Consider the following 12,503-nt stretch of genomic DNA (forward strand, 5'->3'; position numbering starts at 1 on the left):
CTACTTTGAAACCCTAACACTGGCTTGAAACCATAACCCTGTCTTAAAACCCCAAAGTTAAACCCTAAGCTTAATTTTACTCAACAAAAAACTCTGCTTCCAAACCGTAACATATGTGAAACCATTCCAGGCGTCCCGTCCATCTCTCAATCGTTATACTGGTGAGCGCTCATGTTTTAAGTCTGCGTTGATCTTAGTGAACAGGAAACTATAACTAATAGTGATTTTGTTTCGAGGTGCAACGATTAATCAAACAACAAATCGACTTTTGTGTTAAGTGATAATCAATCATATTGAGACTTTGATTTAAAATAGTCCAAATCCTTGGAATCACAGCCTCTCAACAGTATATGTTCTCAGATTTCTATAGACTTTTTGTTGAATCAAAATAAAGCATTTTCAAAAATCCAATTTTACTTTGCCGAACAATGGCCAACATTTTTGCAAATTTTCGGGGACATTACGAAGCAAACCAGTAACTGACTCTTACTTCATTTATCTTTGTGCATTTTCTGCATGGTCAATTTGAAATACTGTATCTCCTGTTTTTAATACTGGGCTAGAAATTAAAACTTTTTAACCCGATTGACAAAATAATCAACAGATTAATCGATTATTGAAAAAAAATCGTTAGTACTTTTGTCTTAATAGTACACTTTTGGGAATATTGGTTCCTGGTTCAGGACGGCAGTGGTGAAGAATTTGGTGGTTTTGAGTTGGACCACTTTGAAATGTCTGGTTCTCATCCATCGCACTTTGCTCCTCCATGAAGCGTGCCGCAAATCTGGTTTTCAGCTTGATATACTTTGCATCCTTAGACTTATGTTTTGAGGGATTCGAGGGCGAAGAGAGGCTTATTTTGGAAGCAGGTTCTTTGGCTTGATTGGCGTGGTTGTCTTCATCTCCTGTTTTTAGTCTTTTGGGGGGATTAAATGTGGCATCGTGGGACTTTTTGTGGACTCTTGTACTGGAATTTCTCTTCTTCTGGTTTCTTTTTGTGGAAGTTCTTTGAAAGGTTGTCGAAGATTTTCTTTTGCTAGCATGAGATGTTTCCCTTTCGCAGTAGGACATCAACTCATAGCATGACTTTGCCCTACAACACAAAGGCGTATTTATATTACAGGTTGGAAACCATACTTTGAAAGCATAACCTTGAAAATGTATAATCCAGTCTCGACACCAGTGTTTGAACCCTCATTCCACTCGGCTACCAACGTACTCCTGGCTGACATCACGATGAGGCTTCAAGTGGCTCATGGTGACGAACTGATGCGCCAAGACCTGACGTGGAGTCAGTCGCTGGGACGCGTTGAGGTGGAGCGTTCCCATGAGCACGTCCACAAATGTTTGCTTGTCGTCTGCGTGCACATCTTTGTCAGCTGGGTACTTGGTGTCAAAAACCCAAGGCTGGAGCTGAAAAAAGCCGAAAAGCAATAGTACGATTATTGGTAGTTTTGTGGCAGGGCCGTCCAGCTGTCGGAGGTTTATTGCGCAGTACTGGCGAGGTCTTTGATTTTTATGACATACTTGCTGAAGGTGATTGAGGGAAGTCATCTTAATCTTTCGGGTGTCTCGTGCTACGAATCCTGTCTCTTGCTGGTAATATTCTGGAGTCTAGGAAGACATTTTTGTGGTTAGCCTTAACGTTTTCTTTAGCTTCTGACCTCCAAAATTCAAATGAAGTTGCCTTCAGTCTCCAAGAACTGGTTTTGTTGTCCCTCAGGAAAAAATCTCCAGTCTTCTCTCCAGAAACCAGGATGTTCTCTGGAAACGGACCTTGAGTCTCCATAATGTACCGTATCTGAAGGCACAACACGGAGACCAAGATTAAGAACAATTTTCTTGGTCTTGTTTAGTGGGAAATATAATCTGGACATTTACAGTTTCATATTCCCTTCTGCCTGGGTACATGTGAGTGCCGATGTAGAGGAAAGCCGCCACGCAGCCGACAGACCACATGTCCGTGGCCTCGTTGTATGGAGCCCCCAGTAAGATCTCTGGAGACCTGTGAGGGGACGAATGCTCAATGAAATTCATCAAATTCATTCATTGAAAACCCTAACTTACTGCCAACATTTAAAGTGATTTTTCTAAACGAGCCAAAAGTAAGTCAGAAACATTAAACCAGTACTCAACCAAGGCAAGATTCACCTTTTGTTCTTAAACAAGATAGAGACGGACGATTCAAAATCAGGTTTTCCAGGTTCTTACCGGTATTTGTGACTCTGACCATTGGAGTTGGCTTTGGTGGCCGACGCGCCTTGGGCCAAGCCGAGGTCGCTGATTTTGATTCTGAACGGTTGCCGCTGGTGATCGATCAGCATGACATTGTCCGTCCTGATGTCAGCATGAATAATATGAGCGCGCTTCAAGTGATCCAGTGCGCTGGCCAGCTGCAAGGTGAGAAGGAACAGTTTGTCAATAGTCTTTCTATCCTATCCAATTATCCAACATACCTGATGGAGCACCGGTCGAATCTCTTTCACTTGAAGATGTTTGAATTGTCGTTCCCTCATGAGGTCATAAAGACTCTTGTCAAGGTAGTCAAATTCTAGACAAATGTGCCCCATGTCGCTGAAGACGCGTTTCCACAGAACCAGATGTCTTTTAGAGTTGTGCATCATTTTTACTTTCTGCAGCGTGTCAATCTGCAGATTGGACATGAATCAAATGGAAAGTGTAGCACGGTGAAAACAACTTGCAACATCTTTTTTGTTGTGCGGCCGTTCTAATGAAATCGGTTTCTTTTTTTCGTTTTATGCAGAATGATCTCGGATGTTCCCAGGTGGTTCTTCTGGTACGACTCTCAAAAACAAACTGAATCTGACTCTACCTCAATCTTGGCTTGTTCTGCAAAGCTGCCTTGATTTCTAATCATCTTCACCGCCACCGTCTTGTCACTGTCCATCTTGCGGCATTTGGCCACTTTCCCGAAGTTACCGCTGCTGAGCAACGATAGCACCTTGTAGCTGGTGGACGCCGAGTACAGCCGGGCACCGGGGACCAAGCGGTCGCCAAATATGCCGTAAGAGTCCATTTCTGCTGCTTTACCTTGTCTTAGTAGCTATTTCGTAAATGAAGAGATGCAACAAAAACGTGCGGCGGTAGTGAATACCTTTGAGGGTGCCATGATGCTGCGTGACATCACAATCACATAAGCGCACAGGTCATGGAATAGGTCATTTGACTGCGATGATGTCTACAAGCGGCATCATCTTGAAAGCTGTCGAGAACAAGTGCTGCAGAAAACCCATCAAGTGTCGTAAGGAATTGTTTTCACGATTACCTCGCTCACACGCTCCTGAGAAGCTCTTAAATAGTTCCGTACGGATGTGAAACTTTCTCACACAGAACTGAAATCCTCTCACACGTCATACAAAAATATGCTCATATAAGAATTATTATTGATCGAAATTCGGCCCGGGAATATTTCGTCACATGCAGAAAAGGATTTGTTGATCGGGGAGACGATGTGCAATCTTACGACAATAATGTCACAACAGTGAACTAATAAAGTCGTATTTTTCAAGTATATTCTTTAGTTTTTGTGTCTGTATCATAATGTTTTTGGAAAAATAACTTTTGTTGAACAGATATATCTTATTTTCGCTGAGGGGTTTAATTCACATCTAGCAGATTTTGAGCTTGTCTAAAACGTTTTGATCATACTTTAGGCAATATCCCGAGTCTTTGACGAACATTATGCACTAAAACATGCCGTCTAATGCTCAGATTGTCAGTATTCTGCAGTAGCCTTGCAGTTCCTTTGAAGGGAGATTTTAGCAAAAAAAAAAAAAGAAAAGAAAGAAAAGCTGACTGCATTATTTATTCTGATATTCTTGGCAAGAGAGCGATGCAAAGAGCTTTATGCCTCCCTGCTGTACTTATCAATTAATGTATTTAAATCTACAACTTGAGACATTTTAAGGTTTGAATATCAGCCCCAGAGGAAAAAGTATCTCAATCACAACTATTCCATGCAATGGGTAGAAAAAGTCTACACACCCCTGTTTTCTTGAGCTGCAACTCGGGCAACTGGGCTTAATCAAGGTGGAAGGAATTATGACCAGTTCAAAATAGCAGTCAGATTTACTGCAAATAAACAACTGTAGTATAGCTCATTTTTATTTGGGGTAAATCAGAAAAATGTTTTGAAATGCTTGATGATTGACTCAATTAAACCGGGCATGACACAGCTCAATTTCCAAATGGAATCCTGGAATGTTCCTAATGATGCCTCCTGCTTTCAGTATTGTTGATCCCAAGTATATTTTCTTTTGTTAATGTCAATTATTTAACAAAGCAATCTTTGCTTATTCACGATTCGTGTTCGTCCTTGCCTGGGTGTCAACTGGAGGTGCGGACATTGAGTGTGTCCCTCTCAAACAAACACGAGCAGAATAAAAGCAAACGCCTGGCCGGGTTTAGTGCATGGTGTTTGCATACGCGACCATTTTGAACGCCTGATTAGCTTTGATGCACACATTGTTTGTCTACAATTGAGTGCCCCAGAAGGCAACCTGGCATATTTGCTTACTATGGCCTGAATACATTCAAAGTGTGTATGTGTGTGTGTGTGTATATGAGTGAATGTTTCTGTATACATAAACTTGACTGTTTTTTAAATTTTTTAAATTACATTGTTTTTTTGTAGTTTGAAACTTTAGAAACCAGAGGCTTCAAATATCCTTTAATAACTTCCCTTTCTTCCCAACCCTCTAAATATTTCACATCACAATTTATTTTTAATCTGCTGTCCGTCTGCAAATCAGAGTTATTCAGTTCCATATTGCGGCTTCTCCTGCTTTTTTAATGACCACCATAACCACCATGTGGAAACTCAACATGTGACATGAATAATTGTGCACATGTACACAGAGTAAAACTCGTTCGTTTTTTTTTTTTTTTTCTTGCTTTTGTTTTGATTGGGTCAGGATTGTTTCTGAGCTTGTCGTTAGCCTCATGGGGCAAGATGCGCATCATATGATGACTCCTTGTGGTAATAGTAAATGCCGTAGATATTTAAAAGGAGACATCCTCTGCATGTTTTATTTATAGTGGCTACGTATATAAAGTCTATACACGCTTCAAAATGTCAACTCGTGAAATAAATCCATAAAAGCAAGTTAAATAATTCTAAATTGTTAGCTGCCATTAATATGATACAATATGAGGGCATATTGTTGCATAAGTGTAGACACCTACATAACCAGGGATGTGACTGTGGTAAGAATAAATTAATGACATTCAAAGTCATGTTAAAAGGGAGTCAATATACTTCTGCAACCCGGATTAACCCCAAATAACATTCAATCTAGTGGGCTTTCCCTGGCATCTTTCTAAACAAATAAATTTAAAAATCCATCTCGATCTGTTATACATCATCAAAATCATTATATTTGGGGAAAGTCCAAAATCTGACAAACACCAAAATTTCAGAAATAAGAATTGCCATATAAATGACCACGATTTGAACGTCTCGGATTTTATCGCCATAGAACCCTGCAAATGACAAAAATGAAGTTTGCCCATTCCATTCCTTCGTGGCTTAATTGGCGTCCACAAAAGGAGAAACATTACAAGCATGACAGCGTGTGAGCCAGTAAATATTTCAATATTTCCCTCAGTGAAAAGTTAAATTATTAACACACATTACAGCCACAATGGATATTTTTAGACAGGATGAAAAAGTTTGAAATATTAATATCATTCTCCAAAGCCGTCTGTCACGTAGTAAACAAAGAGATCCTTTAATTGAACGCAAGGCAGCGAATGCGGCGGCCACATGACGACGGCAAAAGCAGACTTGCATGCCGACAAATTGTGTAGATAAATAGAAAAATCCTGATATTTGCCATTTTGGGTCAAATTTGTAACATTTCATTATTCTAATTTAATATAATTTGTATAATAGGAAATCCACCCAGGCACGGGGTGAACATGCAAACTCTACACAATAAATTTGACTTGACACACAGGAAGGCCAAACCTGCACCTCTGAATTGTAGCAAGGATATGCTAACAGCCGTGCTCCACCATATTCTTTCATGTCCTGATTAATTCACATTTTATTCCCAAGTTCGTTTGATTTGATTGTCATCACCAGAGCCAGTAAAAGAGAGGAATTCAATTGTCGCAGTCGCTCTTCAGTTAATAATTGATGAAAGCGTCGTCAACTTTGAGCGACTCCCTCACACCTCTTTCTTGTCTTTCAGCCTTTTAAATGAAAAAGACTTCATATTGAGTAGCAGTGATATAGTATTCCGTCAGATATGAGCTGCTTATTCAACACTTTGTGCACAATGTTAGGAGCAAGCCGAGGTGATTTTGGACTAATTACATTTTTAAGTCACGTCCCTCAAAACTCAGCTAAACCAACTAGACGTTTTTCATAATACAGTGGACCCGGAAATACGGGAGAAAACCGGGCCGGAAGGCAAATGGTGATTATTTTTTTTCTTAACCACACCGCCATCAACATCAAGGCCTGAGTGCACCGCATGAGAATGTCCCCGATCAATAAATAATGAGCGCTGTGCTTAGCGCGGTGGAGCCGTGGAGCGTGCTGGGACGCTGCTGTTAAGGTGTGTTAGGTATCAAGCTGCCTGGCGATGTGCCGCTTGAATCATGAATGACACAGAGGAAGTTCAAACCAATCATGAATGAATGACACAGAGGAAGTTCAAACAAGAACGCGAGAACGCTCGAGTCACAATTGAGTGTTTGGGGCTAAATTGGGAGAATTCACACTGGAAATTACAGACTTAAATAAAGATTGGATCACATGGTACAATTTACATTTACCTTTCACGCCAATTCATTCAAGTCAGGTCATTTCAAAGGGTGCGCATACTTTTTCTTGCAACTTTTCCGTACACACTTAAGTGCTGTGCCACAGTCTGCTCGAGCAGACACAAATTAAGGACGAGGTGTCGAGATGAAAAATGGACTCTGGACATAAATGATCTATGTATCTCATGAAGGTGCTTGGACGTGGCTGCCATGTTTGGCAATGAGATTGGTGAAGGCAGATGGCACCTGGACGGGGAGCCTGCTCCCATTTCCACCAGTTAACACCTCACATCTCTCATTTACACCATCAAGCTTTCATGAAGCTCCTTTCGGGAAGAAGGAATATGATACATGGATGTTTTAGTTTTGGACTGTTTTTTGCGACACAGATGGCAACTGACTTGGACACGCCCACCCAACATCTGTTGCATCATTTGTCGCTCGCAATGCTGTTGACTAATTTGAAAATAACATCATTAAGTTCAGCTCCAGCACAGTCACACCAAGGTGGGAAGTTTGATGGGCATGTCTATCATGAGTATACTTTCAACAATTTTTTAGTAAGTATGTATTGTGTGTAGGCAGAGCATCTTGCATAAACCAGCAAACTACTCATTCAGCTCCCCAAAGTCAGTTTCACCTAGCAACATTTATGTGCGTCATCGCAACTGCTGCTGATAATTATTATTATAATTATCACCATTATTGATTGCATCCGTGACATTTCCGGAAGAAATGCCAGGCCTGGCGCGGGTGTCTGTCCGCGGGCAAAAGACAACACGACAACATCTCTCCATGCTCTGTTGTCATGGTGACGTACACTCGTTTCCGCTGCATTACATAATCTGCCTGCCAATGTTTTGTTCTCACAGGCCACTTTCAAATGTATGCAATATCCCATCCTTTTCTCTATCTGGAGGAAACGGTTGCTATGACAACCCAGACTCGGGATAACCGTTTCCTAGCACCTGCCAACTTGAAGGCTGCCGCAGAGCCACGTTGTCGTGATCGGTATTTCCGAAAAAAACAATCCAACCATGTAACCAAGCATAATCATCTGTTTGGTTTCAACCGGTATCAGCGTCATGTGTGTAACGTCTTTTACAGAGATCTTCAACTTCACATCACTGGTGTACTAGCTCTGATACAGCCTATGAAAAATTGATGAGTTGAGCCCATCCTACCATTTTGTGTTTAAAGGACCGAAAACAGCAACCTCCGACTTATCTTTGCTGCAACAGATAATAAAACTCACCCGACTCATTTCGTCATGTTTAAAAAAAATGTAGCGAGAGATTTTCTACAGGAAGGCTGCAGTTGTATAGATTCAGACTGATTTTTGTTTTACACTTTTCTGCGCCAATCCTTCCTCAGAAGCGGCAAATTTGTTGGCTTTGGTAAAAGACTTTGAGAGGCCATAGAAAAGGGGTCCGCGATTCAACTCTTGCATTGGATCTCGTCAGACTCCAGTAAACCCGCAGCGTCACAGTCCTGCTGGAGTTGACTGCTCATGCGGGAGCGGAGATTAATTTTGTTTAATCATTCCCGGCCGAGCTAACGGCTCATAAGAACTCTTGATTACATGAAAGTGCCCGTGGCTGGCTGGTGGAATGACGATGATGGTGTCTCTCCTGGGGGAGCTAACATCAATAAGTCATTTCCACACCAAACACTTCTCAGTTCAAAATCAGGCACCGCTAGTGAATTCCTCTGGAGTCTTTGGCTTTTACTCAATAAGAATATAAGCATAATTCTCACAAAATTCAAGGAAGTCAGGAATTACTTAGTCTCACGTGATTTACCTGTTTCATGATTTAGAGGAAAAGCTCACAAGGTTTTAGAAAGTCTTGCGAGATTTCACAAAAGTCACGCGATTGGTCAAAGTCCCATGTGATAAAGCTTACAAAATTTGAGGAAGTCTTGTGTGATTTGAGAAAGTCTCATGCAATTTATTTAAAGTTTCACAGGAATTTAGGACGTCTCTACTAACATTTAATGATGAAGGGAATCCTCACAAGATTTGAGGAACCCTCACATGATTTAGCAGCGCTCAAGAGTTTGGGGTAAAACCCAAATGATATTCCTGAAAATCTGCACATGTTCTGAGGAAGTCTTGATTTCACGAAATCCCATGCAATTAAACGGAAGGCTTGCTAAGATTTCATTATAACACAAGACTGCGTTATTTTTCCGAAGTCTCATGCAATTTTGAGGGTGTATGATATGATTGGATAAATTCTCATTTACGGAATCCTTGCAAGATTTGAGAAAGTCTCGCCTGATTTGGAGAAAGCATCACAAGATTTGAAATTTGAGTTCCTCTCAAAATTTGACAGTCTTGAGTAATTTACCAGAAGTCCTGCGAGGGTTTGTACTTAGTCTTGCTATGCTGCTTCAAAAATTTGATGTTTTCTTTATACTTTATATCAGATAAACATGTATTGTGCAAATTTAGAGGCGGTTTCCCGGAGAACGTTTGAACTCCAAAATATTTTTTGATTTGACCTTGTTGCATCACAAACGAGACCCAACAAGTCACAAGACATCAGCCATTTTTTCCAAATTTATTTAAGAAAGAGTCCCAAAAATAAACAAGTTAGCACACATTCCATAATACAAAATGTCAGTGAGAATAGCCTGAATTTACGCCATATGGAACTTAGAAGCGACTACAAGTATATGCGTGTTATCTATTGTCAGAATACAAAAACAACAGCCATAGTAATAATAATGATAATAATAAGACAGATAATTACCCCATATGTATCATACACGGGGGCTCTTAACAGGTCATAAAAGCCATAAAGTGAGTCTTATGAATTTAGAAGTGCTTATTTTTAGAAAAAAAACAACAAAACATTTTCTGACGTTTCCGTTAATTAATTAGCTTTGACACTATCATCAAAAGGGGGCTATGCTTTTTTTAAAATTTCACCTTTTTATACAAAATATATGTTTATATGTATGTATATATATATATATATGTATACTGTATGTATGTGTATCTTTTTTCAGAAAATTTAAAACACCGTCACGACTTCTACATTAAAATGTAAACGCTGTTGTGTGTGTGTGTGTGTTGCTTTTTTTGGGCAGTAACGAAAACAGAAAAGTCTTGTCACAACAGCGGCAAACGACATGCAGAAACCGCTGCTAGGTCGTCGGGTGGATGCAAAAATACAAACAAATACAACAAAAACAACCCCGAAAAAAAGGCTATTTATTTATCATTATTAGCAGTGTCATCACCACTGACTGTACATCTATAGTTTACAAAAAAGTCATTTACATTCACTGAAATGACAGTGAGTGATTATATTAAGACTCTATATTCATCATCTACTGGCACTAAGATTTGGCACCCGTCACTTATTTGGCATTTGGGCATTTTCCGCACGGTGAATACTGATGCCTCTTGAACGCCCTTTTCTACTGTTTTTTTGTATGTGTGTTTTTTTTTAATATATATATATTTTGCATTCATGGCGTGTAAACAGGTTCACTTCCTCCTGAAAGCGCAACAAACGACCCTGGTCCTCGGCAGAAAAGAAAATACAAACAGCGGGCAGAAGAAAAGAAAATCACCGAAGTTTAGAAACATGAGTGAAAACGAAGATTCCAAAAGTGTCAAGCGTTGACATATAGTTTGTATCGACACCAAATGTTAAGGAATAAAATATACAGGATTTTAATTACATGATCACGGTTGTTGTTTCCTATTTTTTCTGTCATGTCCACACACATGTTTAAATCCAGCCAGCGAGTTTCTTTAAAAGCTATTTTGTGAAAATACATAAAAATAGTTTCTTGTTGTCTATTTTATTGGGCTTTTCTTAAGAAAAACTTCAAAGGACTATTTCACATTTCTTAAAACGTGGATGTGCTTCCTGTTTGGGATGTGGTGGTGGCAACTGATTCACAAACACGCACACGCACACACACACACGCACACTCACACAGTTCAGATGATTTTCGCGAAACGACTGTCAATCAATCCCTCGCTTTCACACATTTAGGAAGAGAAATAAAACTCCAAGATATTCCAGGATTGCCTTTTTTTTTTTTTTTTTTTTTTTAACGTTGGGGGTTAATAGCGACCAAGTCTTTGCAATCTCTGACGTTCCCATTCAAGAAAAAAAGTGCCAGAACAGCGAGAGCAGGAAGTGTCAGGGATGGGGGTAGGGGGGGGGACAAACCTTTTGGAAGAAAAAAGAACAAAAGCGCTCTTTTTTTTCTTTACTTTTTGAAACCATGGTAAGGCACTCGGAAGTTGGTCTGGGATCAGGACAGGTCTGTCAGGCTGACGTTGAGGCCCATGTCGGGCCTGACGTACGGGACGGCGTGGACGGCCTTCGGAAACTCCGGAGTCATCACCCGACCATTCTCCCCAGTGCTCCCGGTGACTGAAAGTCTCGCTTTGTTTCTCATGGCATCTCCGAAAGTCATCTGCGGGGTGGGGAAGAGGGCAAAGGGAAGGAGGACATTCCCACAAACGAGAAAGTTAAGCAAATTGTCCCCCAAGTGCTCCACTGTGAAATATTAATATTTATATATGGATAAATATGTATGGAGATGAGAACTAAAGGGTGTGTGTGGAGGGGGCAACACGACGCAAGGATGAGCATGTGCTTATGGTATGGGGGCTAGCATTAATTTAGCATGAAAAGGATTTTTTACTAGGAGAGGCATTGACAAGCGTGGCCATCAACAGTCATACATGAGCATGGTCTCAAGGGAACTTAAATGCACAGACAACGTTCGAAGCAGAGTCAGCGCCATCACCTCAAAGGCAAAAAAAAAAAAAAGGCAACTGAACAATTCCAACTACTGTAATTTCCGGACTATAAGCCGCGACTTTTTTCCAAAATTTTTTTTATAGTCAGGTGCGGTTTATATAAGATTTTTTTCGTGATTTTTGTGATGACTTGATCATCTGCATTGTATTAAAACCCAATCAATCAGCATTTAAATTCAATTCTTCTGACATTTTGCTCACCAAAAACAAGTTGTAATGAATGTGAACTTTTAATGCATTTTATTCAGAAGGTTACTTTGAACCCTGAGGCTTAAATGGCGGCGCGGCTTATTTATGGTTTTTACGGCTTTCTGTGTACTGTCTATCTTTGTAAAAAACTCATGTGCACGTGCGGCTTATAGTCCAGTGCGGCTTATGTAAGAAAAAAACTAAAATATCCCTGAATTTTAGCTGGTGCGGTTTATAGTCCGGTGCGGCTTATAGTCTGGAAATTACAGTAAATTTTTCACAAGTTGCACAAGCTAGAATAATAAAAGTAAATGCGCATATTCATTTTTTGATGCTTTTTTTGTTACTATTGTATCAAGGTCTCGACTAACCTAGCTAGCTACCTACCAAGGTGGCTCCCAAAAATTCATGACAATCATAATCCAATTTAATTTAACTACGACAATACGATTCCCTTCAACGATGCTACAATAATTCAAATTACGCTGCGATTCACTCCAATCCTGGCACGATACAATTTCACTCAACGAGAGTAATTTAAATTGCAAGATTGTTCATTCCAATTACAACAAGCTTCAGGTACCTTCGATAACCTAATTTCACTCCCCTGTGTGATATTTGTCATAATTTGAATTAATATCTTTAACCATATTCCACCTTTTCCTAATAACGTAACAATGTTTAACAAGATATTACCATCTTTCCTTTCTCTCTCTCGATAAAATGA

The 12,503-nt window shown here is 40.0% G+C and overlaps 2 protein-coding genes across 5 annotated transcripts in view; both read right to left on the bottom strand.

Annotated features, from left to right (window-relative positions):
• Positions 1 to 396: 396 nt before the first annotated feature.
• On the bottom strand, positions 397 to 6,634 carry LOC125979575 (homeodomain-interacting protein kinase 2-like). Its single transcript, XM_049737975.2, has 8 exons — positions 2,834 to 6,634; positions 2,457 to 2,648; positions 2,212 to 2,393; positions 1,882 to 2,005; positions 1,688 to 1,801; positions 1,528 to 1,614; positions 1,220 to 1,413; positions 397 to 1,093 (listed from the first exon to the last, which is right to left on the bottom strand). Exons 1-8 carry the CDS (start codon positions 3,035 to 3,037, stop codon positions 631 to 633), a joined length of 1,560 nt encoding a protein of 519 aa, XP_049593932.1. The 5' UTR covers positions 3,038 to 6,634; the 3' UTR covers positions 397 to 630.
• Positions 6,635 to 9,342: 2,708 nt separating this feature from the next.
• Positions 9,343 to 12,503, bottom strand: part of gria2b (glutamate receptor, ionotropic, AMPA 2b) — a 30,554-nt gene continuing 27,393 nt past the window's right edge. For 2 of the 4 annotated variants that reach the window (XM_049738182.2, XM_049738102.2), the window contains exon 16: positions 9,343 to 11,238. In XM_049738182.2, coding sequence (XP_049594139.1) covers positions 11,074 to 11,238 — 165 coding nt within the window. In that variant the 3' untranslated portion in view covers positions 9,343 to 11,073. The remainder of the gene's footprint in view (positions 11,239 to 12,503) is intronic. The other 2 variants (XM_049738343.2, XM_049738256.2) reach the window with 1 other exon arrangement.

This window comes from Syngnathus scovelli, chromosome 1, assembly GCF_024217435.2.
Source record: "Syngnathus scovelli strain Florida chromosome 1, RoL_Ssco_1.2, whole genome shotgun sequence".
NCBI lineage: Eukaryota > Metazoa > Chordata > Actinopteri > Syngnathiformes > Syngnathidae > Syngnathus > Syngnathus scovelli.